At 40.2% G+C, this 27,770-nt stretch overlaps 1 protein-coding gene across 2 annotated transcripts in view; it reads right to left on the bottom strand.

The window, feature by feature from the left end:
• CUNH10orf67 (chromosome unknown C10orf67 homolog) overlaps positions 1 to 27,770 on the bottom strand; it is a 105,370-nt gene that overhangs the window by 21,028 nt on the left and 56,572 nt on the right. For both annotated transcript variants that reach the window (XR_779337.3, XM_010619821.1), the window contains exons 11-15: positions 16,400 to 16,534; positions 15,815 to 15,877; positions 15,041 to 15,120; positions 14,901 to 14,966; positions 7,377 to 7,464 (exon numbers count right to left, since the gene is read on the bottom strand). Coding sequence is in view for 1 of the 2 variants with exons in the window: in XM_010619821.1 (XP_010618123.1) it covers positions 7,377 to 7,464; positions 14,901 to 14,966; positions 15,041 to 15,120; positions 15,815 to 15,877; positions 16,400 to 16,534 (432 nt within the window). In the remaining variant the exon portion in view is untranslated. The remainder of the gene's footprint in view (positions 1 to 7,376; positions 7,465 to 14,900; positions 14,967 to 15,040; positions 15,121 to 15,814; positions 15,878 to 16,399; positions 16,535 to 27,770) is intronic.

The raw sequence follows: 27,770 nt of genomic DNA, 5'->3' as shown, positions 1-27,770 counted from the left end.
ACCCTCTGGTGGGGCCATCTCTTTGGTGCAAAGGAAGAGAGGAGCATGGAAGTGAGACCCTCTGATAGGCCTGCCCCTTTGGCCCAGCATGGCAGAGGAGCCCAGCTGCCCAGGCACCAACATAGCAGTGTCTGTGTGCCCCCCTTGAAAACAAGAGAAAGAGGGCCTCTCTGAGGCTGCCAGATTAACATTGAAGCCCACTGGAAAAGTGAAGAAAATCTCTGCAATAAAAGCACACAATACCACCATAACTGTTTTAAAAGTAAGTGATTATAATCTCTAGCCTCCAAATTGCTATTAGTTTGTTCTATTCTTGTGTATATTTGGTTCTGTCTTCTCCTCTTCTCTTCAACATTTTCCTAGAGTTTGTTTGACCTTCCCATGTCCTCTGACCTCACTTCTAACCTTTCTCTATCCTATCAATCCCTCCCTCCCCAACTACTTCTAAATTGCCATCCTGAAGAGTAAAGTTGCTATACTGAAGAATTTATTCACTATAAATATATTTTGGGCTGATCCTCCATTTTGATTTAATTCACACAGCTAAAGATGATAGATGTTATTAATCTATTGTGTTGCTGGTTGTTATCACTTGGGCTGAGGTGTTGTGATTGATCTAATCAGTTGTTCTTCCTGCTATAATGAAAATGAGAGTGTCTCAGAGTCATTAGAGACTCAAAACCTAAAGACCAGCTATATCTGGAAGAATGAAGTATTAACCCAGGAATTAAACCAAGGGTAGTACCAAGAACAAAAATAGAAATGAGAAGACATTTAAACAAGGCACAAACACAGACTTCCACCTCACCAAAGGTAAACCCTGGGGAAAAAAAATAAGGTGGAAAAGTCTGACAGTCAACCATCTGGACACCCTGAACCAATAGCACAGGAAGTAAAAAAACAGATAAATGAGGCTCTAGAAATATTCAAAACAGAAATAATTTCCCAGATAACCACAAAGATAGTGAGAAGAATAAAAGACATGATTAGAGACTCTAGAACAGAAATAGATTAAAAAAAAAAATAGATGAGCCTGATCAGGACCATGATGGAAACCATAAATGGCCAGTACAGGAAAGAAATGGAAACCTTGAATGCCCAACATAGGAAAGAAATGGAATCCATGAAACAGATTCAAACAGATATGCACGAGATTAAAAACTCTATAGAAAGCATTCACAGCAGAATGAACAAATGTGAAGATAGAGTTTCAGATATACAAAATAGGACTGTGGTTAGTGAGCATGAAAAGAGAGATCTCTTGAAAAGAGTAAGGCATCATGAGAAATAGATCTAACAATTCTTAGATGATGCAAAGAAGAATAATATAAGATGGACAGGAATTCATGAAGTAGCAGGAGAAAGAAAAAAAAAGACATAAATATTTGTTCACAGAATTAATGATAGAAAACTTCCCGAACAGAGGAGAAGAATTTGACATACAGATAAATGAGGCATATAGGACTCCAACTAGCCATAATAAAAAACTACACCTAGACAAATAAAAATCAAGATCTCAGAAAACCAACAGAAGAACAAAAGAGAAAAGAAACAAATCACACGCAAAGCAAAGCCCATCAGAATCACAGCAGACTTTTCAACACAAATTCTCAAGTCAAGAGAGCCTGGAGTGAGGTATTTTAAGTCCTAAAAGAAAACAATCTCCAACCTAGACTAATGTAAAAATCCAAAGAACACAGATGCAAAATGCCTCAATAAGATATTGGCAAACAGAATACAGAGGGTCATCAAGAAGATCATATACCCTAAGCAAATTGGATCTATCCCAGGGAAGCAAGGATGGTTCCATATATGTAAATCAATAAATGTAAGATACTATTTTAACAGACTCAAGGACAAAAACCATATGATCTTCTCAATAGATGCAGAAAAAGCAGTCAACAAAATTCAACACCCATTCATTATAAAAACCCCACAGAAAATTGGAATAGATGGTCTTTATCTCAACCTGATAAAAGCTATCTATGAAAAACCAACAGCCAAAAATCATACTAAATGGTCAAAAATTGAAAACCTTCACATTAAAATCAGGAACAAGACAAGGATGTCCACTATCACCATGCCTGTTAAATATAGTTTTAGAAACATTAGCCACAGCAGTTAGACAAGAGAAAGAAATAAAAGGAATAAAGATAGGAAAGGAAGAAGTTAAACTATCACTATTTGCTGATGATATGATACTCTACATAGAAGATCCAAAAAACTCTGCCAAAATACTTCTAGACTTAATTGACAGATTCAGTAAAGTAGTGGGATACAAAATCAACACTTAAAAATCAATAGCCTTCTTGTACACAAATAACAGACTCACTGAGAGAGAAATTAGGGAAGCAATTCTTTTCACAATAACATTCAAAAAAAAAATGAAGTATCTAGGAATCAACCTAACAAAGGAGACAAAAGACTTCTATGCTGAAAATTATGGCACTCTAAAAAAAAGAGATAGAAGAGAATATAAGAAGATGGAAAGACATCCCTTGCTCCTGGGTAGGAAGAGTCAACACAGTGAAAATGGCCATACTTCCAAAACTGCTATACAGATTCAATGCAATCCCAATTGACATCCCAACAGTATATTTCACAGAACTTGAGAAAACAATCCAAAAATTCATTTGGAACCACAAGAGTCCTAGAATAGCAAAAATCATGCTAGGGAATAGAGACATGGCAGGGGACATCACAATTCCCAACTTGACTATACTACAAAGCCACTGTGATAAAAACAGCATGGTACTGGCAAAGAAACAGACCTGAAGATCAATGCAATAGATTAGAAGATGCAGAAAGAACACCAGACATATTCAGCTACCTCATCTTTGACAAAGGAGCCAACCCTCCTCAGTGCAGGAAAGATAGCCTCTTTAATAAATGGTGTTGGAAAAACTGGTTTTCAGCTTGCCAAAGATTACAACTAGATCCATACCTTTCATTATGCACTAAGCTAAAATCCAAGTGCATTAAAGATCTAAATATCAAAACAGAAACACTAAATTTACTGGAAAGTAAATTAGGTAGAACTCTCAAAGACACTAGCATAGGAAAAGACTTTATGAACAAATCCTCAGCAACATGAGAACTTGCACAAAGAATTAACAACTAGGATCTCATTGTATTAAAAAGTTTTTGCAGTGCAAGAGAAACCACAAACAGAGCTAAGAGACAACCTACAATGTGAGAAAAAAAATTTACGAGGTGTTCCTCAGACAAAGGACTACTATCTAGAATATATAACAAACTCAAAAAAATCAGATCCCCCACATACAAAATCGTGATCCAAAAATGGGCACCTGAATTGAACAGACGTTTCTCAGACAAACAAGTAAAAGCAGAAAATAAGTATATGAAAAAATGTTCAACATCACTGGTCATTCGAGAGTTGCAGATTAAAACAACACTGAGATTCTACTTCACTCCCGAAAGAATGGCTGCTATCAAGAAATCAATCAATAACAAATGCTGGTGGGGCTGTGGGGAGAAAGGAACCCTTCTCCATTGCCGGTGAGAGTGCAGACTGGTGCAGCCACTGTGGAAATCAATATGGAGATGCAAAGAACTAGGATTAGAGGTCCCATTTGATCCAGCTATCCCTTTGCAGGGTATCTTTCCAAAAGAATTAAAAGAATCATACCACACAGTGATATATATGGACCCATGTTACAGAGGCACAGTTTGTAATAGCTAAAATGTGGAAACATCCCAAATGTCCTTCAACTGGAGACAAAAGAAAATGTGGTTTTTCCTATAAAATGGAGTAGTACTCAGCCATAAGGAATGAGAAACTAGTGACATTTATAGCTAAATGGATGTACATTAAGGCTATATTCTTATGTGAAATAGGACACACTTGAGTAAATGCTGAGTAGTTTCTCTGGTGTGAAAAACTAAAAGTGTAAATAAGGTTCAAATGGTATAACGGACAGTGTGAAATAGGAAGAAAATTGCTAAAGGAGAAATGGGAAGGGGAGGGGAAAGGAAATAAGGGGAAAATGTGAAAAAAAGGAAAAAAATGGAAACAAATCTTTGTAAATAGGGAAGGGTGGAGGGGGTGAAGGGAGGGCAGGGTATGGGGAAAAAATAATAACCAAGACCATCATGCAAAGGTCCAAGATCCCAATGATAAATATAACTGTATTGTTTGCTTTAAAGGTACCAATTAACTTAATGGGGAAAAAAGTTAGCAAGGACATGTAGCAGCTGGAGAACTCAAACCCTACTAATGGGAGAGTAAAATGAAAGCCACTTAGAAAAAGTGGCAGTTTCTTATAAAGATAAATGTGATTGCTTCCTATATCCCAGCCAGTCCATGCTTACCTGAGAAATATGAAAATATACTTCTGCCAATGTTTATTGCCAGTTTTTCCTAATCACCCCTAACTGGAAAACAGTCTGGATGCCTAGCAAAAGAATCTTGGACCCACACATTGTGTTCTTTACACAAAAGGGTGCCATCACAAAGGAAGACTGTGATGGATACACAACGTTAACAGGGATGGGTCTTAAAAACAGTTTACCATGTAAAACAGGCCAGATGCTAGGTGATTATGGGCAGTGATTTTAGCTTAGAGGCAGGACACTTTCCTAGAGGCCCCAGGTTCCAGACCCAGAGCCAAAAAATAAATAAATAAATAAAATAAAATCACAGCCATGCTTATTTGGTGTGAGGATGTGGGCACTGATTTGGCTGGAAAGGGATGGGAAAGTACTTTTATGGGTCATAAAAATGTTCTATACTATAGTTTAGATGATGATTACATAGGGCCAAAGCTCAAATGATACACTTAATGTTTGTGTATTTTCCCATCCACAAAACATACATCATAGTAAGCAAATAGTAAGCCTTTTATTTTATAATACTTATTCCAATCTGAAATTTAAAGTGTGATGTTTCTCTATTAATGCCCATCTTTCCTACATGGTAGGTCAGGCACTAATAGCTCTGAAAGCAAAATGGCTTCTAAAATGAGTCAGTTGGTGATCTTAAGCAATTTGCAGTCTATAAAAGTAGGGGTCAACCCGTCCTTATCCACTCTGGGTTGTATGGAGCTCCATATGGGCTGGTACTCAAGGATTATTTGTGAGAGGCACGAGTATCCAGGGTTTAGGAAATCAAGAGGCAATGTTGCTGTATTCAAAACTCACACACTGGTTCTGTCTTTCCCTCCCTTCTCTCCTTATGCTACTTTCCCTGGTGAGTGTATCATGTGCTGTACTGTGTGGGTGTACAGACAAGGATCCCTAACTTTGAATCCAACAATCAGTGACACATGGATGGGTGGATTCTAAACTAAAGGGGGCACCATCCTTCTTCCATAAATCATAGAATAATTTGAGGATAAACCAAGATTTTGCTAGAGAAAAAATAACTAGAAGTACTAATGTGCTTGAAAAATTTTGAGATTTAGAAATCTGTTTCATAAGGCATCGACAATTCAAATTTGAATCTCAAAATTTTGCCAGTAATAATCATTAAAACGTCTGATTTTGAGCAGCACAGCCTTCTCATGGGTGGCCAATATTTGATTTGTCCAGCTGTTTAAATATCTAAAATGAAGATTACTCCAGTTGAAATTGTAACCATCAAGCAAGAAGGGGAAAAGCCAATAGGGGAAGAAAAACAGAAAATATTCCTATAATGCAGACTAATTTTCAAAACATTCCAAGGAAGTCAATCAGTAAAATCTTCAGCAAGATATAGATTATTATATAAATTTAGATAAGACAGTGCACTTAAGTTCTTTGATCTCCTGCAGTCATTTATATCTAGAAAATTGTCTGAAAGTGATGAATGTTAAAAAATTTAAAAGATGTAATTTTTATTGTATTCCTCTGGAAGCCAAGATCCACACCTTGTTTCTTGTGCCCTTTCCCACAAACCTCACGTGTCCAGAAAATTTATCATCATCAAGAAGCTCAGCAGAGTTTGTACTGAGTTATCCGCTGGAACTTACTATATATATATATATATATTTCTACACTGGGCATCACTCACCTTACAAGCAAGACCCCCGAAGGAAGACAGTAAACCAAACAGGCTCAGTAACAGTCTACTGTAGGACTGGACTTTGCTAGATGATTTCTGCTGTGGTTTAGATATAATTACTTGTGTCCCCCTAAGGTCCACACATTGGAGGCTTTGTCCCTAGGGTGGTACCACTGGGAGGTGTCGGGACCTTTAAGAGGTGGGGTCTAGGGTGAGGTCGTTATGCCACTTGGAGTGTAGCCCAGAAGAAGCTCCTGGGCGGTCTTTTGAGTTCTCCTGAGAGGGTTGCTACTAAGGCGCCAGCCTGGCTCCTCCTGATCTCTCACTTCCTGACTGTTTTGGTTTCCACCTAGATGTTCCCCCCAAAGGCCCCTGTGCTCATTGGTGGGGCTTCTGGGAGTTAATTGGATCGTGTGTGTGTGTGTGTGTGTGTGTGTGTGTGGCTCATCAGTGGATCGGTCCATGGACGAGTTTATAGCTAAACGTCTCGTTGGTAACTGAAGCCTGGTTGGAAGAGGTGGGTCATGGGGGTGTGGTCTGGAAGGGTCTTTCTCCTCCTCCTCTCAGGTGGTTCTCTTTTTCTTGCCTGCCATGCCATGAAGGATTTTCTCCTTTACATGTCCCTCTTCCATGCTGGCCTTGGAGCCAGCCAACTATGGACTGAAAGCTCTACAAGCTGGGAGCTCCCATAAACCTTTCCTCTTCCAAACTGTGGGTGTTGGGTATTGTGTCTCGGTGATGAACAAATAACCGAGATGCTGGCTCAAGATATGAAGGCTTGTTCTAACACATATTCCTACCCCTGTACTGTGCATGAAATAACACAGTCAAGGGGAAGCCCTTTCCATACTCCTGTGAATCCTTCTGGGCTTTAAACCTCTACAACTGGGAGCTAAATAAAAGTATTTTCTTAGCAAGGTAGTTTGTCTCAAGTGTTTGGTTATGGTGACGACAAGCTCACAAACACAACGCTTAGTAGGAAAAATGAGGCATTTGGTACTTATCTCCTTTTCCCCCTCAGAAGCGACTGGATGTTTAAGTCTGGATCTTTGACATTTCCCAATATTCTATCCGTGACCAAAATTAGGTGTACTGATGGAAGTCCTGGCCAGAATGAGTCCCTCCTCCTCTGCCTTGCTGATAGCTCAACCACATTGCCCTGCAGTGATTTGTCTACACATCTATAACTCACGATGAACCGAGCTCCTTGGGTCTGGGCACTTTCTCTTATGCCCTTGGCATCCAGTAGAGTGACTGCCATGCTCTGTCTCCAGAGTTTATGATGACAGGAGCGCAACAGAGTGCAAATAAGAACAGAAAGACATAGACATACGTTTTTGAAGAGACATACAACCTAAACAATGTATGTACTTACAACATAATTGAAGGATGTACCAGCAAGTATTGCAAACTGATGAAACAGTGTGTGTCTGGTAAACATCTCATTCTTAAGGGCATGAAAGCTGAAATAAAAGAAACCACGAAATTAAAATGTAGATACATCTTATGGTAAAGCAAATAGGTATGACTAGGGACCACAAGAAAATTGTACAATATTACCAAGTAAAAAAAAGTAAGAATGTGAGTATAAACTTATTATTTCTCCCATTTAAAAGATAACAGCTCAGAAAAGAAATTATGACAGTGAGTACCCCTAGCACCTAGACTGTGGATTAAATATTTCTCACTAAAATGAACTAGAGAATCTTTCAGAAATGGCTCTTCCTAGATTTAAGGTAATTAGTGTGCAAGATGAACTGGGGACATTTATTAAATCAGAAATGAAGTGATCAAAGATTGCATCAAAACAATGTCAGAGTCAACAGGAAAGGGCTCTCCTTGATTTAGAATTGGAGAAATTCAGCATCAATAATAATGACTACTTTGACTAAAACACTACAAATATACTTACCATTTAGAAAATGGCTGTTCCAACTGCAAAGGATGCTAACATTACATATGTTCTGGAGAAAAGCACACTCTGGAGAGAAAGCCAAGGGCATGACAAAACACCTTTTTCCTAGTACCACGGAAAGAACAAAAGAGAGCAGGAGCTGGCTGTGGGAGGCCACCGTAGTTCTGTGATCGAACACTTGCCTAGCACACACGAGACCTTGCATCTGACCACTAGCATAAATAAATAAAATCACAGCATTCCATCACATAGAAGTGTCTGTGTAGAGATGAGATATGTGGCCCACGAGTCTCCTTAGCTGCCTCAGTAAGAGTCCAAAATGGAGCTAAGGTTATCCAGGAAAGACCATAAAAGGATCGCTCTAATGGAGTAACTTCCCCTGGCATAGAAGGCAGGACCATAGGTTTCGAGCAGGTTATACCAGCAAAATCACTGCTAGTATGAGAAACAGACTGAGAAGCAAAGCTAAAGAGGAACACTGGACTCCCAAATCTCTATATGCAGGAAACCAACTAATAAAACAATCCAGTTGCAAACATATCATCTTTCATGGAAAAGTAAGGAAAACTCAATGACCAGTACTCTGGGTCTAGAGGGCGGAGTCTTGAGTCATAAGGAATTATTTCCAGGCCTTGAAACATAATGGAGTTTGTCATCCTATGACAAATTTGTCAGAATTGTTTGGACTAAAGATTCGTTTTGTTCCCTTGTGAATAAGAACATCTATAACCGTTACTGACATTTACGTCAATGGAATGGCCAGCCCACCATTTTATTTGGGAGCAAATAATCTGTTTTATATAATCTATAGTCCACAGATAGAGAGCAATTTTGTCCCAGAATGGATTGTAGCTAGAGCCACACCTAGGTTTAGATCATGACACTTGGGTTTCTGAGCTGAGGACACTTAGATGAGACTTAGAATTACTTGTCACTGCAATGGCCCAACACTTCGAGGTACCTCAGAGGAAGTATCTGCATTTTTCATGTGAGACAGGCATAAATATTTGGGAGGCAGAAGAGTAACTGGTAAATGAGATATGCCTTCAACCAAAACACCTACTTCCTAACCCCTAGAACCCAGAAGGATGTTGGCTAACATAATAAAAGGAACTTTAAGTTAAGGATTTTGAGGCAGAATGATTATTCTGGACTATCTTATAGGTCCAATTTAATTACAAGGGTCTTTTTATGAAGGGAGCAGGAGGATCAAAGTAGGTAAAGAATAAGACCTGGTGGCAAGGGAAGCAGAGGTTGGATTGAAATCAGCAGTCTTTAAAAGTTAGAAGAGGGCTAGGGATATAACTCAGTGGCACCGCACCTGCCTGGCAAGTGCAAGGTCCTGAGCTCGATCCCTTATACTGAAAAAAAAAATGTTGGAAGAGGCAAATAATTCACTAACCTACCTGGGATTCTTCAAAAGGAACAGACTCACCAACACCTCAGATATAACTATGTGCGAATCACTTTGGACTTCTGACCTCCATACTGTTTGATAATAAATTTGTGTTGTATTAAGTCACAAAAGTTGTTATAATTTGTTACAACAGCAATAGGAAACTAATACCTAGATTTAAGAATAAAAAAATTGGGCAAGTGCAATGAATAGATACTTCACAGATGAAGTACATTTAGCCAATAAATGCATGAAGACATGCTCGGCACTGCTGGTCACTAGAGAAATGAAAAATAGAACGATACTGAGATTTCATCTTACCCCAGAAAGAATGGCTATCCTCAGGAAATCAAATGACAACAAGTTTTGGTAAGGCTGAGGGGAGCACAGGACCCTTCTACATTGTTGGTGGGAATGTAAACTAGTACCGCCACTATGGAAACCATGTGGAGATTCCTCAAACAACGGAAACTAGAAACTCCATTTGACCCAGCTATTCTTATTCTAAATATCCACCCTGAAAGAGATAAAGATGTCATGTTACAGCGTCACACGCATATCCATATTTATAGCAGCACGGGTCACAATAGCTAAATCTTGGAAGTAGACTATATGTCCAACAGACGAATGCGTAAGAAAGTGTGGTATTAACACACCTTGGAGTACAAGCCTTCCATAAAGGAAGATTAATTTGAGTCATTTGTAGGAAAATGCATGTACCGTGAGGCCATCACATTAAGTTAAATAAATCAAGGGCCGGGGATTTAGCACAGTGGTTCCACCATGTGCCTCACAAGCGCAAGGACCCCCATTCAATCTCTGGTACTAACAAATAAATAATTAAATAGATCAGACAAACAAGTTTTGAATATTGCATGATTTCTCTTATATGAGAAACCCATATTACAAATAAAGAGCAAATTAAAAACAGGATTGGTGGGAGTGCAGACTGGTGCAACCACTATAGAAATCAATATGGAGATACCTCAAAGAGCTGGGACTAGAGGTTCCATTTGACCCAGCCATCCCTCTGCTGGGTATCTTTCCAAAAGAAGTAAAAGAATCATACCACAGTGATATATGTGCACCTATGTTTATAGTGGCACAGTTTGTAATAGCTAAAACTTGGTAACAGCCCATTTGCCCATCAGTTGGAAACTGGATAAAGAAGATGTGGTTTTTCTATAAAATGGAGTACTACTCAGCAATAAAGAATGAGAAATTAGATTCATTCATAGGAAAATGGATACATATTGTGGATATACTCCTAAGTGAAATAAATAAGTCACACATGTAAATACCGAATAGTTTCTCTGGTGTGAAAAACTATAATAGTACATAATATCCTAATGAGATAATTGACAGTGTGAAATAGGAAGAAAAGGGCTAAAAGAAAAAAGGCATAGGGAAAGTGGGAAGGGTAGGGGAAAGGTAATACAGGAAAAGAAAAAAATATGAGAAAATGAAAAAATGGAAATAAAGTGTTTGTAAATGGGGAAAGGAGGAGGGGTGAAGGGAGGGAAGGGATATGGGGAAAAAATGAGAACCAAGACCTGTCATGTAAAGGTACAGGATCCCAATAATGAATGTAACTGTACTATAGACCTAAAATGTACCAATAAACTCAATAAAAAAACAGATAGTAGGAATTAGGGAGCTAGATCTTCTTCAAATGGGAAGGGGAACAAGAGATGGAGGTGGGAGGAAGGGAGAGAAAGGGATGAAAGCAGGGATTCAGGCGCGTTCTGTACGCGGGCTGACTCTACTCAAGGAATGCAAGCACTGTGTGCTGGAAACAGGTAGTAAGCAAAGAATCACTTTATAGCAGTCATTTTGTAAAAATTATGAGTTGACACATTTCATATAATTGAGAAATTAAGAAGAAATAGAAAACTCCAATAGTCTTTAATGCCTTTAAATAATGAAATTAAAAAAAAAAAGAATCAGGGGCTGGGAGTGTAGCCCTTGCTTAGAATGTACAAAGCCCTAGGTTTGATCCCCTACACTACAAACAAACAAAAAAAGGATCAAGGCTTACAATCTACCTATCAAGATGAACTTTAGCCCAATTAATTAAAAAATGCATTTTGTAATCCTAATAACAAATAATTCTCATCTTATCCCCCAAATCTCTCAGGGAGCAGAAAAGAATTCTACAACAAATATCAAGAAGTTGGTAAAATCTTGATACTGTCAACAGGCAGGGACAATAAGAGAAAGAAAAGCAGGAGTTCAGTCACTTTTCGTGGACATACATAGAAAATTCTTAAAATATCAGCAAGTGGATTTCAGATTCCCAGGAGTCAGGTCTTGGATCACCATCATAGGAAAACACTGGCTGTAAGAGCAATCCCATGCCCCCTCCTCAAGTCCTGGGACTCAGAATGCAGCCAGCAGGAATGGGAGAGAGGAATAAGACCAAGAAAACTACTGTTTACTCACAAGTCCTGATCTACTCTGCTTTGGCTTGTGTGTTTCTTATGAAACTCTAACTTCACCTAAGATACAATTGAGTGTTTTGGGAGTATGCTTGTCCAGTCAGCTTCCCACTGCTATATCCTATAGCTAAGAAAATCAGTGTAAAGGAATAAAGATCTATTTTGCTCATGGTTTCAGAGTTTTTACTCCACGGTCAGCTGGCTCCATTGCCACGGGGCTGGGATCAGGCGGAAACATCATGGTGGCAGGGCTGGGTTGCTAGAGCAAAGCTGCTCACCTCATGGAGGCCAGGAAGAGGCTGAGCTAGAGGCAAAGCAGAAGGAAGAGGGGACTGGACAGACTCAGTTCTGAAGCACACACTGCTGTGACCCTCTCCCTTCCACTAGCCCCACTGCTGCAGTTCCTGTTACCCCCCAATAATGCCAGTCAACGATGAATGTATCCATGCACTCACTGATGCAGAGAGGAAGCCACAGGCCTTGTGGTTTAGTCCCTTCCCAAAGCCTTACCTCTGAGCCATGTGAGTCCTTGGAGCACATTTCATACAAAATCTAACGTGCTCATACAAAAATGGGATATTTAGAGTGCATCTATGTGAGAAGAAACAAGTGATCTGACTCTCAGTTATCTTTTCTATACTACTTTCCTGCAATGGGCAGAGAACCATACATAACAGTTAATATAAAAAAATTGGGGGTCTTGCTAGTAGTTCAGGTTGGTTTTGGGCTCACTACATAGCCCAGGCTGGCCTGGAACTTAGGAAGATCCTTCTGCCTCAGCCTCCTGAGCACCAACATTCCTGGTTTAAGAGTTTAAATTTGTCAGGTGTGGAATGATAAGAACTAGGGAGGACACATGAACCAGGAAAACTGCTCCTAATGTCTGACATTGAAGGCCAGCTGGACACTAGAAAGGGGAAAACCAGAAGTCAATAAGGAGCAGTGTAGAGTTTCTGTCACTCAAATCTAAAAACGGAGGGTTTTCTAACAGGCTCTAGGTGAAGGGAGAGGAAGGGAACAGGAACACAGGTTGGGCTTACATCTTGCCTAAACTCGCTAAACCGCTGGTAGAAATGAGTCAGAGGATGGGAGGGAGAAGTATCGGCGTGTGTATATAATGTTCCATCTGCGTAGCCCACAGTGCTGTGGGGGTCTCCTAGGTTTTCTGTGGGTCTGGGAAGTAGGATGGGTAGGAGTGAGATCAGCCAGCCCCACAGTCCAGTAGGCAGACCAAAGATGACTCGGAAGGACGCCAAGGGCTGCTCCCCGGGTGCCGGTGAAGATGTTGCCTCACCACGGCATTGGCCAGGTGGGATCTGTCCCGGAGCCTGCGCACCACTGTGGCAAGGGCAACGGAAGTGATGACACATGCCAGGCGTGTTGCACAGAGAAGGAGGGCTAGACCCACCTCTGTCTGCAGGCTTTATGTTCAGTCTTCTGGGAAATGGAGCCAGCTCAGCAGGGATGGAAAGTGAGCTTAGAAGAGAAGCTGTGAGTTGGACTGGGGCTGAATAGAAATCATGAGTCCACTGAGAAAGTCTTGGCTTCCCTTGATGGATTGAGCTAACATTTTTCCTCTACTGAGCGCAACTTAGTGCTCTTGACTTAGCATCAGCCAGTGAAACGAGATGATCACTTTCTCATATATAAGTCTGTGCCTGTAGCGCTAACCCTCTCCACCCCGTGCTGCAGTGACCTGTACACATACACTGCCTGTAATCACACGTGTCACACTGAACCCGTACCTGCTCACAGAGAGACAGAGTCCAGAGTCACAAGTTAGCTGATTAAATAAGAAAGCGTAGGAAATAGTATTAAACTTCCAGCTCTTCTAAATACTCAGAAGTCAACATAAAGTCTGCTAAGGATGAACTGACAAATAGGATCATCACCATCTTATTTGATAGCAAATGAATTCAAAGTGAAATGGAATGTTCGGGTAAAATGGTCACCGAACAATAGAATAAAACTACTAAGGACCGGGATGAAAAGTCTGAAGGGTGGACTCAAACTCCACAAAACTAAGGGAAAGACATTCAATTCGACTTCAGTAGTAGAAATGAAATTAAGGGCACACGTAAGTTTTCTTTTGCTTCACCCTGTATCTGCAGTCTCTCCTAATAGCTACATGAAGAAGGTAAGGCAGACATTCATATGCAAATTTTACAGAGCACAAAATAGTTATCAGTGGAGATGTGAAACACAAGCAGAAGGGCAAAACAGACCATTTTAGCACATTTAGCCTTTCTTGCCCTCTGATGTTATTTCTGATGTCCTGTGGGTTCCGGTGTGCTGCCCAACTGATTATTTCAGTGTAATGTGTACAGCAGTGTATAGAATTTTATACCCACAAAAGAAATAGCACATGCTCCTGAGACAGTGCAGAGCACTGCCCTCCCATAACGTCATGCGCGAGCTGCAAACTTGACCTGTGTTGGCCTACATGGGACCAACACTGAATCCACTGTGTCCTAGACCATGCTTAGCTATTTAAGAGAAACGTGAAAGGAATTGATAAAGAAGAGACTCTGGGGGGAGATTATGGCAGGAAATAGGTGAGTAGAATATGGATTTCTAAAGTTTACGCATTAGGGCAAGGGAAAAATAAGCATTTTCTCTACCTGGCAGTACTATTTGCCCTTTCAGAATTTCACACTTTCATTCTTAAAAAGTTACCATTTTACAGTCACCATTAAAAAAAAGACAAGGATGACTCAAGAAGAAAAATTAAATGATTACGTGAGTAAAAAACGTATCTCAGAGATTAATGAGTTGGTGCTGTTCTGTCTGGCCAAGATAAAGGAGAGTAAATCTACCAAACAGAGCAATTTAAGAGGACAGCACAGACCAGTTACAGATCAGCGTGTGCAAATAGTTCTGTGGAGGTTTGACTAGCTAGATATCGAGACAGTGTCTCTATTCTTTTGAGCATTTAAAGCTGCAGCACTCAGAAAGGAAACAAAGTCTTGAATTCAGTTTTTCTTTTAATCAGGTAACTTTGATTACTCTTCTATTTCGGGCTAATCATCGTGCATTCTTATGAAAAAGTAAATGTGGGCACTTAACATTGATTAACATGTAAAGAGAAGGCTCCTAACCACTTCAAAAAATGAATATGGTATTTTTTTTTATCTATCCACCCATTCATACCTGTTTCTGAGAATAAAGAATCTCTTCTCCCAGTTTTTGCTTATTCTTTCTGATTCCTTCCTAAATCTGTAATAAATTTACATATGGTTAAATATTGTACTGGTTATAAAGGAACAATCATGAGTCATTATGCCTAGTACCTTTCAAACTTCTTTTTCACATTCTCTAAATCAGCCTTTAGTGTTTCTGTTTCTGTCTTCAAAGCTTCTTTGTCTTCATCCTTCCAGTAAAAATACATCACAAAGTTTATTACATGAGCGACACGTGCTGTCCTCCCCAACTCTGAAAAGGCGCCCCTATTAAATAGCGGGCATATTCTGACCACTGTCAGAAGTGATTTGAGAGAACCGTGTGTCAGACTGACCTGTAGATTCCTGCCCATCAGGAGAGTTTAAGACCCCTCTCTTTCGTGTCCTGAGGCCCTGCTAGGACACATCCCAAAGCCATCAAACTCTGTCTGTGTCACACCCTCCACACAGGCAGTCCTGTTGTGAAATCTTTTTCTTTTCTTCCTCCTTCATGGAACCCTCCCCATCCCTTCTTCAAAAGGCAGCGGCTCCCCCTCTTTTACTCTCTTGCCCATTTCGAGCAAAACGGTTCTCAGGAGAGCATCCGACCAGTTTAGCCAAGTTGGAGCCTTATGCCATTTTCTCAGTACTGTTTATATCTTGCAGGAGGACAAAGATTTGAGCAAGAGGGGTGCAATCTCCCACAGAGGAACTGCTGACATGTCGTGAATGAGAGGTCTTCTTGGAGGCTGTGGCAGAAAAGTACCACAGGATCACACTAAGACTAAAGGCAACCGGGCCCTCTGTCTCTTTAGAAGACTTATTTCAAAGTCATTGTTACTCCCCAAGAATCAATATAAATAACAACTAGTTTGGTCCTAATGGTCCTAAGAGTCATTAACATACCTTAGAGAATGATACTTCCACTTTCCCATCTTCATGTGCCACAGTAGCTGTTTTAGATTTAACCTGACAAGAAAATAAAACAGGTGAAAAGCAGCATCTCAGATGAATGCCAAATGAGGTGGGTTTTCTGTAACGAACAGAAAGGAAACTGAGACTGAAAAAAAAGATGCCAACCTCGGGTCTTTACTGCCATTGGTAAACACACAGACCAAACAACCAATGAAACACATCCAGTGATATTGTCCAGTGAAGCCACAAGCTTAAAAAGCTTTAAAATGATTATCAGGAATTTTCACTACTGTACCTTACCTCTCTAGTAGAAGGCACAGCAGGCTATTTGGAAGTGATAAGATACACTGGATATAAAAATCATGGTTCTGGGATGCAAGTATTGCTTAGTGGTAGAGCATCTGCCTAGCACCTGAGCTTCTAGGTTTGACCCCAAGAAATGTGTGTCAGTGTCACAGTGCTTACTGCTTGCCATGTAAGAGATCTTGGGCTTGACAGAGTAAAAGAAAAACATCTTGGTTGACAACCTCTACAGTTCTCTACAATAGAAAAGTTCCCATTTATCACCACCCCTACCTTCTCCTTCCTCAAGTTGGTTCCTCCATCCAAAAGGTCTTTTGTGTTGTTGTCACCCTTGGCGGGCTTCTCTCTGTCAGTGGTGTGGGTCTCAAGTCTGGTCTTGGAGCCAACGTGAGAGAGATCAGAACTGTCCTGCAGCGTAGAGGAAAAGACTCAGAGCTCCAGAGCTGGAGAAGGGAAAACCCAGGCAAAAGCAGAGGTAGAGGGGCTGGTGTCTGTTGGGCTGCTGGTGAGCCGTGCCCAGGCTGGGTGCTCAATTTGAAATGGCTCTTTACTGATGCGAATTCACCTCTTACCTTCTTCGTTCTCCTCAGACTTACGCATGCAAAGGTGTGACAGGCTCAGGAGGTGTCCACAGAAATTGCAGAATCCGGTTGAAGTTGGTGCCTGATTCAGGAAAGTGCACTTCGGGAGAGCACACAGAAAGCTTTGGAAATGGGCTGAACTCAGTGGTAGGAGGGGGTCCACACCCAGCAGTGGCCACCAAAAAGACCCCCCTCAGAAAGTCAGGCCATGAACGTGCCTAAGGGTGCCACAAAGTGCCGAGTGTGCCTTTGAACCAATGAGGCGGGCAGAGAGGATGCGGCTCACACCAGCTGCCACGTACGCAAGTGCCAAAAATCGTAACAACAACCTCATGAGCTTCAGTGTGTTTAGTGCCTGTGTGCGGTATCATTTATGTCTCCATGTGCAGACCTGTCTGCTTCTTCATTCATATCACTTGGGGTTTTCCATGATAGAAAATGCAGGCACTTGTGTAAAAAATAAACTTCAAGTAGTGTACGTGGACAGAAAACTCTCTCTTCCCAGGCGATAAGAGTGTTGTTCCTCCTTTTATTTTGTGGTGCTGGGGATGGAACTCAGGGCCTTGTGTATGGGAAACCTGTGCTCTACCACTGGGCCCCACCCACTATACTCCTTCCAGTTTTTCTCAAGGTTATTATTATTATTATTGTAAATAATAGCTTTTATGAATTTGGACTCTCCCACAGTAAAGATTAGGAATGTAGGGCATTCACATTACCTTTCCTTTCTCCCTCTCCTGTACATGCACTATTATATTCCCTATCGTTATCTATTTATTTCTCTATTTACTAGCAGTGCTGGAGATTAAACCCAAGGCTTTGCCCATGGTAGGCAAGAGACCCACCATTGGCCTACACCCTTAGCCTTGCCTGTTTTTCTTTTTGTTTGTTTATTTTTTGGTACCAGGGATCGAATTTGGGATCTTGCGCTTGCAAGACAGGCGGCAGAACCACTGAGCTAAATCCCCAGCCCAAGATTGAATTTGGTTTCTTTTTTCTTTTTGGTACTGGGGATCGAACTCGGACCCCTGTGCTTGCAAGGCAGGTGGCGAAACCTCAAATCCCTGGCCCTTGCCTGTTTTTATTTTCATATATGCCTACGTCTTATAGGGGTTACTTTTATTATGACTTCAATATTTGTAAATTTTTGTACCTTGATGTATTTCTACATGCTGAGAAATTTACTTTTTTAAAACACTCTTCACTGGGCTGGGGATTTAGCTCAGTGGTACCACCACCTGCCTTGCTAGCACAAGGTCCTGGGCTCGATCCCCTGTACCCCCCCAAAAAAAACCCAAAAATAAAAAAACCCAAAAACAAGAAACACTCTTTACCTCCTTGTCCTCTTTTTCAGAAGAAATGCTATGCTTTTACCTTGCTGCACTGTAGAGCACAGTATCGCTCTAACTATAATTCAGTCCTTCGTGCATTATGAATCAGCCCCCTCGCTGATGTTCAAAACTGAACTCTAATTAATAGAGTTTACAACATGTAACCCATTACTGAACATTCACTCCTAAAACCAGGTACTTCCAAGGGATCACAGGTCAGTTTTCGATTCTCCTAGCTGCCCTCACGACTGAGTAACTCTCTTCAGTTTCTAGTGTTTACGCCTCCTTGCACATTTGGTTCCTTTTATGTTTGGCTTTGTCCTGAATGGTAAACTTTTTGAGTGTTCACAAGTTCAAAAATATCTTTATTCTGTTTATATTCTCAATTGAGACTTCAGCTGGGTAGGGTTCAAAGCATATATATTTCTTCTTTTGAAAACTTTGCACAATTTTCTTGCAGCTGCAAGTGTTGTTAATGAGAAGATTAATATAAATCTCCTTTTTAAAGGTTCCATTGCAATTAAACTGCCTTTTCCTCCGTATTTCTCTCTTAAAATTTTGTGGTTTTAAATTTTCAGTAACATTTACCCTCCCTCCCTCCTTCCTTCCGTTCTTTCCTCCCACGCCCCTGGTCTCCCTCCTGGTGTGGGGGATCAAACCCAGGGCCTGCAGCATGCTTGGGAAGAGTTTCACCACTGAGCTACACGCCCAGCCTGTTTCACTCAGTGTAAGATGACACCCTGCCCTGCTAACATGTTGGTATCTCTGAAACTGAGCTGTCTTACAATTGCTGTGGATCTCATACTTTCTTTGGCAGTTTCTTGCATAAATCGATAATGTGTCTTATACGCAGTACCATCAGAGATTTGATAAGACATAGTAAGCATTCTGCTTTTCTTTTAAAAATCCATATTTTTAAAATATGTTGGGTCTTCCTATCTGAATATTAATGTTGGGGTTTATATCCCCTTGATCCTTAGAAATTTTTAAAAATTTCTATTATCTCACCTTTGTTCTGTTTCGCTTTTATAATATTCCTATTGGGATGGTATTAGAATGCTTGGATCTATCCTTTGTGTTTGAGCTTTGCTTATAACTTTTGTATGTCATTTCGCACGCCAGCCTAGACTTTATCATCTAGATTAATTAGGTCATGAGCTATGTCAACTTTGCTATGTAGCTTGTCCATTGTGTTTTTAAAAATATTTTTATTACTTCCTAGAAGTTATTCATTTGCTCAGTTTATTGCTTTTTCACTGATGTCTGTTCTTGCCTAGTGGATAAAATATACTCTTGGGTTTCTGTTAAAGTAGTTGCCTTTTTACAAGTCTTTTACATTGTTGTCTGTTTTCTTGTTTTCTGCAGAACCAAGTGCTTTGTTTTATTCTCCTCATTTTCCACTCATTAATTATTTACTGAACATCTTCTATGTGCTAAGAATTATTCTAAATATAAGAGACCATCAGATATAAAACAGGGCTGCAGAAGACAGAAAGGAGTTGCAAGAATTTATAAAAGAGGAAGGGAGCTTTTTGAGTGAGAACAGAGCTGCCTGGAAATTCCCATTTCAGCAGATAGATGGGAAGTATCCCATTCATTTAGATAAGAATAATAATGGAATAGGGCCAATTTTGCATGGTATTTTTTAACTAAGAAAATTTGTAAATTAAGATTCAAACAGTTCAAAGCTGGTGCGCATAGTGGTGCACATCTCTAATTCCAGTACTTTGGGAGGCTGAGGCGAGAGGATTACAAGTGTAAGCCCAGCCTGGGTAACTTGGCGAATAGTAAGACTATCTCAAAATTAAAAACAACAACAAACTTTTTAAGAAGGGCTGGGGTGCGGCCTAGTGAGAAGCCCCTAGGTTAAATCCTCAGTATCTCTCTCTCTCTCTCTCTCTCTCTCTCACACACACACACACACACACACACACACACCCAAACACTTTGAGTTTGAAGTATTCATGGCCTGCTCACTGACAACTGGAATAATGATATGGACATTTTCTTGATCCTAGAAATACAATTCAGGAGCCATTGCTATATTAGGTGAAGATAAAAGATTCGCATAGGCCTTTCATGAAATGTATACACAGAGAAAAGCAAGAGGTCAGGAATGGAAGCCTGCTCCCTGCCATGGTACTTTTGAGTTTTCTCTGGCTGATGTCAGGATTCTTGGGACTGGCTTAATGCTGAGCCCTGACTGTAGCCATCACTCTTACCTTAGTTGTCTAATTCAAACCCCTGCTCTGTCACAATCTCAGAAAGCCCTTTGGTTGTCCCACCCTTCCTAAGGTTCCCTTAGTCTGCAAGTATCTTAAAATTCCTAGAAGACACTGTCTCCACCACCACCAGCACAATGACTACATCGTCCCAAGGCCCACGTGACAGGAGACTAGCCAAAAGAAAGCCCAAGGCAAAACACTAGCCAGTTTTTTACAAATGCAACAAAATGAGTTTGTTACCATCAGCCTTCTTTGTGGTAAAAACTCTGGGGGTCATCAAAGTGACAGGAGGCAAGTGCTTGTTTGGGTCCTACTATTCACTTGCTCTCAAAAGTCACAGCTTGCTGGAACCACTTCCGTCCAGGGCACAGGACCACAGAGTCGGTTCACTGTTACCTACTTTTAACAGCACAGTAGATGAATCAGGCTGGGTGGTGCATGCCTGCAATGCCAGCACTTGGGAAGCTGAGGCAGGAGGATTGCTGTGTGTTTAAGGCCAGCCTGAGCTACGTAGTGAATCCAAGTCCAGCCTGAATTACCTAGTGAGACCCTGTCTCAAAAAACAAAAGAAAACCCGGTATGGAAGACAATAGAAATCACAGGGTAAGAGCCCAAGCTTTTGGGAGGCACTTACAAGTATAATAAAAGAGAAAAAATTCACCCAAAATAAAAAACAATCCATCCCCAGAATAACAGGAAACTAAAGTGATAAAATTTATTCCACGTAGAAAGACATTTTTACCTTGTTTTGGTATATCCAAAGTCATGAGAATAACTGAAGATTTATTTTTAAAAATTCTGTTCTTAAATTCACACAGTAAAAATTAGCTTTGATCTTAAGGCTCCATTTTCCTGGTTCACACATAATGGTCAACTATGTAATGACTGCAGATAAGGCCGCGCTAAAGCGTATCTTCTGTAAAGCAAATAATCAGTCAGCCATCCCAAAGGACAACAGATTCTATTACAATGATGAAGATAGCCCCTCTTTTCATTAAAAAGAAGGAACAAAACACAGCACAGGACAACTAGAGTGTTTGCTCTCCAGTGTACGTTGAACTTTCTACTTTGCTATAGTGCGGCACATTGAATCCTCGCTCTTCACATCGTTTTGTTTTTCCAGCTGCGGACATTCCACTTTCTCTGGAACACGCACGCTGGCCTTCCTGTGGTCACGTCACTAACAGGTGCAAACACTGGGCTGCTACCCAGTAGACAGGGGCGACAGTGAACGGGCCTATTATAGGAGAGCAGCTAACTTCCTGACTAGGAAAATGTAAAGTGAAAAATTGTAAAGATAATAACAAATTATGATTGTAAATCATTTACTGTAAGTATTCTCATTTTCTTTCAAATTTACATAGATTTACAGCTAAAAATTCATAAGGAGACGAAGGACTCATTTATAATAGAGGTTACGCTTCCTAAACTTGTTAACACTTAAGATATTTTAAAAATTTTAATCATCTTCTCAGTGAGGAACAACAGCCTGAGTTTATAATAACAGAAGTGACATGATAGTATTTATTGACTGTTGGGAGATTTACCATTTTCCTTATCATAGTTCCTTTTTTTCTTGTCAAGAACTATTACATTCTTGCTTTTCTCCTAATTTGCAGGCATCCATCTCCTGAATATCTGGCCATTCTTTCTGGGCTACATGAAAGGTACTTTGTGTCTTTGCTTCTTTTTCCTTTAAGCTATAAGATACATGACTATTGAAACACTCTTTCTAACTCATCGCAAAGAAAGATGGTTTTTCTCGAAAACTCCAACTTTTTTGACTTTTGTGTTAACATTCTCTACCTTCCAAGCAGACCACTCCTTGTGAATCCCTGCAATGTACCAGTGGGTGGTGGTTGGTTCAGGGGAGGAGGAGGAGGAAGAATTTGAAACACATGAAAAGGGCAGACCTGACCCTGCTCACTCACAACTCAGACAGAAGAGAGTTGAGAATCGGGAACACTGAGAGTAAGAGTCACATACTTCTCACTGTGGAGGCTGAAAGTCAAAGCATATTTCAACTGTGAATGCTCTCACAAAATCATCAAGCTAAGGAAATCCAGGTCACAAAATGACCACACTGTGACACCTGCTGACATGAAAACCTTAAGCTCGTCTTCTGAAAGGCCCCAGAAACTGTATAGTGGACGGGGGCCTGGTTGACATCCTAGTCTTCTGTTCCTTGCAGGGAGTCAGATATGTAGGATCTGTACACACATCTATCAAACTGCCCAATTGAGAAAATTTGTAATCAGGATGAGAAAGTCTATATTAAAGACAGCAAAGCCACTGTTTATGATGGCAAAAGATTAGAAATAATATCTCCAGCAGATACCAATGAATTGATAGGGAGGGGTTAAGTAAGTCATGCTATTCTACGAAGTGAAGTGCTACACACAAGTGGTTACGTATATTCAGGGCATGGAACAATGTTTTACATAATCCATCAAGACCCATCTAAAGAGACAGCATAAGAGGTTTCCAGTGGTTGTCACTGGGTGGCAGGATTGCAATTTAACTTTCTGCTTTTGACATTTCTCTTTTCTTCTCTCTTCTTTTTGTTCTTTCTTTCTTGGTGGTAATGGGAGGAGCTTGCTGGGATCGAACTCAGTATCTTTTCACTAAGCCACATCCCCAGTCCCTTAAAATATTTAAAAAAAAATTTTTAGATAGGATCTCACTAAGTTGCTCAGTTGCCCAGGCTTGACTCAAACTTTCAATCCTCCTGCCTCAACTTTCCAGAGTGCTGGGATTATCGGTGTGCATCACAATGTCTGGCTTGGTATTTCTTATTGAGCATATTCTGTCTGAAAAATATGTGTCTGTTTTATTAAAAATAGTTCAGACATTTAAGTACCATTTTGAAACCAATAAATTCCACTCTTGGATCTAGATGCCCTCCCAAATCCTCATGTGGTCATAGGTAGGGCTTTTTGGAGGTGGCTGGATCTAGGTTCTGTGATTCTGGGAGTTAAGAGTGCCCCACCTTGGGTATGGGCTGCACCAATCAAAACGCATGAGGGATTAAAGGGAGAGGCAGGCTAGTTGCTGCTGCTTCTGCTGTTTTGTGGCTTGCTACTCTGCTGCTTCACTATCTTCTGCCTGCTCTGCCCTGCCATGAACTGTTTTGCCTCTGAGATTCCCCTGAGCCATGCCACCCTGCCTTGGAGCCCGCTGACTAAAGTACTTAAACCTCTACAGACTGTGAGGAGAAATAAACCTTTCCTCCTTTAACTTTGATTTTGGGTATTTTGTCTCAGCAATGAGAAAAATAACTGAGATAGTATTTGAAAGAGAAAAGAACAGAAGTGAAGAATTTACAAGATGGGCTCATCAGTAGACTGAGGAGAAACTTAGTAAATTGGAAGGTAGGTCAAAAGAAGTTCCCTGATCCTAAACAGAGAAAAGGGCAGTTCAAAATTAATGAGCAGAACAAACAAGAGTTTTGGGACAATATCAAATAGTCTAACATAAACATAGTCATGGGTTGCTTGAAGACATTTCCACCAGTGGAGGGCTGAAGATATAACAGCACATTAATGGCATGTGCCATGTGAACTAGGTGTGCAGTAGTTTGTATAAGTGTACTTTGTGATGTTCACACTACAACACCATCACCTAGCACTTAGGACATACGCCTATTGTTAAGCAATACATGGCTATATTTGAAGGCAAAGACATAATTAAAGATAATGGTCAGGAGTTAATGAAAGACATCAAATTACAAGTTCAAGAAATGGAACAAGGATAAATAGAAATATAGAGAAAAAGAGATCAGGTGGGTCCTGGAATGACAAACACCCAAAGACATATTATAGTCTAACTGTTGAAAAGTGAAGATAAACTCTTGAAGTCATTTCAAGTAAAACACGTTACAGACAGAGCCACAACGTCTCTTACGGGCTTCTTGCCAGTAATATTCAAGTGGAGAAAAAGTGGAGTCACATCTTCAAAATACTAAAAACAAAAACAAAAACAAAACCTGTCAACTGGAAACTGTAATAAAAATAGGTATCAAAAATGAAAGCAAAATAAAGATTTTTTTTGTCAGACACAGAAAAAAAGCTAAGAATTCATTGCCATCAGAACACATATAAACTTAGATCCACACAAGTAGAAAAGCTTCAGAAACAATATAAACGAAGACATTAAATACAAATCTTGCCAAGGCAAATTATATCAATTTTTGTAATAAGAAAATATATATATTTTTGAAGGATATATTGTGTCAGGAACTCCAAAGAACTATACCTTTGGTGGAAAAATGGGAAAAGATAACCCAAAGTCATTTGGGGGCAAGACCCATAAAGTCAGATATAAGTATCATAGTGTTCTAGAATGTGCTTCACTGGGGACTGAACCCAGGGCCCACACATGCTAGGCAAGTGCTCTGCCACTGAGCCACAAGCAGTTTTTAATTATATGTATTTATTTATTTTCTGGTGCCAGGGATTGAACTCAGGACCTTGCATTTTCGAGGCAGGCATGGCACCACTGAGCTAAATCCCTGGCCCCAGGCCCTTTTTTATTTTTTGAGAATGAGCCTTGCTAAATTGTCCTGGCTGGCTTTGAACCTGTGATCCTCCTACCTCAGCTCCCCCACCACCAGGAGCTGGGATTATAGGTTTGTGCCATTGTGCCTGGCTAGAAATACTCTCTTCACTGATGAGACTGAGGCACTTAGTTCAGGCTTCCTCGGTGTTCCCCTGAATTGCAGTGTCTTTTTTTACGAACTCTTGTCAAGCAGCTGGTTGGGTGTTCCAGTCTAAAACTTTTTATGCTGCTTTCTTAATTTTTGCTCCTCTGGCTTTTCCAATGGCTGTGTAAAAATATATACGTCTATATCTAAATCTTTCTAAAATGTGCTTTGTTAAATGTAAATCAGACAGAAATCTTATATATTTTAATCAGAATCCACTGCAGATTGTCAGCTAGAGAGATGAATCGTTCAAATTGCACTCTAGGATGTTCAGACTCATGGCCATCAATTCTTGTGACATTAATCCACATAAATGTTCATGACCCACTTTTTGCCCTTGGATTAGTCAGAGTCCATACATTTTATGGTTGTAGGTAACTCCCATTTCTATTCTAAAACAGAAAATGAAATTAAAGAGCCAGTGTAGAAAAGAGTTATCTACAACCAAAGTCATGAACCATTATGGACTCGTTAATCCAAGAACTGAAATATATATTTCAACAGCTGAAGGTATATATATATCAGAGAATTAATTCCACACTGAAATGAGGGGCACAGATCTTCAAGTAGCTTTTAAGGTTTTTTAAAAGTTTAAAGAAAAGTGTCCCTATTCCCTAACTAAGCTGTTTAGACCAACAAAACTCGAGGGCTCTTTAGATTTGCCTGGCTTTGCGTCAGTTCAGTGAGACATGAGTGGTCATCTAGGATTGTTCAGATTTGCAGATTAGGTTGGTGGTGTAGCTCAGAGGTAAAGCACTTGGCTGGTGTGTAGGAAGCCCTGGGTTTGATCCTCAGTATGACACACACACAAAAAAAATGCCCTCAAATGTTCCAATTGGAAATGCTATGTAAAGATGAATAAATAAGGGAGGACAATTTCTCTGTAGTTAAATTCTGTTTTCTTGAACAAGCAGAAATTGAACCATGAGGAAAAGAAAAAAAAGGGCTAATGAGTAAAGAAAAGTTCAAAACTACTCTTTAGGAAGACAAATTCCCAAAGAAAATAAAATGATCTATCATACCTTTTATAGATTGATTCCCAGGGTTGGAGGAGAAAGGTCAGATCTAGTGAATCTAGGGACAAATGAACCAGGGCTGAGAAATGGCCAGGTTGGTAGAACTGGATCCAAGGGAAGTGGCCAACAGTCTCCAGCCAGGGTCCCAGCGGGAGCTACCTTGGGTTTCATGACAGGGAACAGCACCAAGAGGCAGCAGTGCCACACACAATGCTGGGGTGACTGTGTGGGTGAGGTGAGTGACAATGTGTCAGGTGCTCAGACTTCGGACCCGAGTCTGGGCAGGGTTAGGATGCTGGTCACATGACCTAGCGTTTGGTGTTCAGAAGTAGCCTCAGTTCCCAGCGAGAACTGCAGAGAAACCCACAGCTACCGGCACAACACCACGTGTACCAGGCAAGATGGCTCCCCCAGTGGTCCTGTCAAGGTCGATGCCACAGGTAGTCAGAACCTAGCATCCACCCCCATGGCCAGCACTGCCTGGGGAAGAACAGGAAATCCTCCAAAGCTCTGACTCAGTAAAATATCCTGAATTTAAATTATATTTAAATATGTGAACTCCACAAATAAAATGTTATGATTGTTTCCCAACAAAAAAGAGAAAAAGCACAAAACTCCTCAAGAAAACAAATAATATTTTCAGGTACACCACATACATTAAATATTATTTTTATGAATATATTTTCAGTTCCAAATATATTGAAAGCACTTGTTAAATGTATCAAAAAACTACCCCCAAATAAAATAATGCAAAACGTACAACCTACCCTCAAATTGAATTTTAAATAGAATACTGGTCAGGTTTTCAAGTTTGGTTTCTGAGAGCATAATCTAAAGATGAATTCACTTCAGAGGTAAATGAAAAATTTGCTTGAAAAATAAAATAAGTGATTATCTCTATATATTAAAGTTATTCATATTGTATGAAACAAAAATCGAGTATGATAAGGGATTTATTTTTGGTAACCAGGGTCATCACACTGAGCTATACTCTCTCAGTCTCTCTTAAAAAAATATTATTATTTTTTAAAATTTGAGATGGGGTCTTAGCTAAGTTACTAAATTGGGAGGATTACTAAAAGGGAAGGTTTGAACCTGCGATCCTCCTACCTCAGCCTCCCAGAGCATTGGGAAGATAAATGCTTTTGTGTTGCTATCATCTATCAAAACATGGCAAACTTCCCTTGGTGAACTCTGAAGAGCACCAGTAAGTGCCCATCTCTGTATTAATTTACTGCCCAGTGCTGCCAGATCAGCGGTGAACAAAGTGTGGGCTCTTTCTCATTGCTGAAAAAACTAAAAGCTTGATCATCCAGGCAACCAGGAGGGAAAAGAATTGACTAATGAAACTGAACAGATTATATTATTTTCTCCTTCTAGAACAGTTTTTTTTAAAACCTCATCTACAATTGAACCAAACCAAAGGATTGTATGGAGAGGAATAGGAAATGCTAGAAGAAAATGATTTTCTTTACCACCTAGTCTATAATAACAATTCTAGCCCTCCAACAAGAGTTTAAAAAATGACTAGCTTGCAGAGTGGCTATGGTCACAATTACAAAACTGTTGGAAAAATACTGCACCTAACAATTCTCCAACGTTAAAAAAAAAAGTGCATTCAAATTTTGTGTCTGTAGCAATTGCTTTGTGTTGCCAGAAGTCTAAGAATGAGAAAAGGATCCCCTCTGTCTCTCGTCCCATTTCCCACAGCCCCGATGCTGAGCCATATGGCCCATCGGTGTGGACCGGGTTAGCCAGGACTCCAGAGGTCACCCCAGAAGACTTAGTG

Source organism: Fukomys damarensis, unplaced genomic scaffold (genome assembly GCF_012274545.1).
Source record: "Fukomys damarensis isolate Sample0158 unplaced genomic scaffold, DMR_v1.0_HiC HiC_scaffold_37, whole genome shotgun sequence".
NCBI lineage: Eukaryota > Metazoa > Chordata > Mammalia > Rodentia > Bathyergidae > Fukomys > Fukomys damarensis.
The sequence above is the reverse complement of the archived record's forward strand: the minus strand, read 5'-3'. Positions and strand labels throughout refer to the sequence as shown.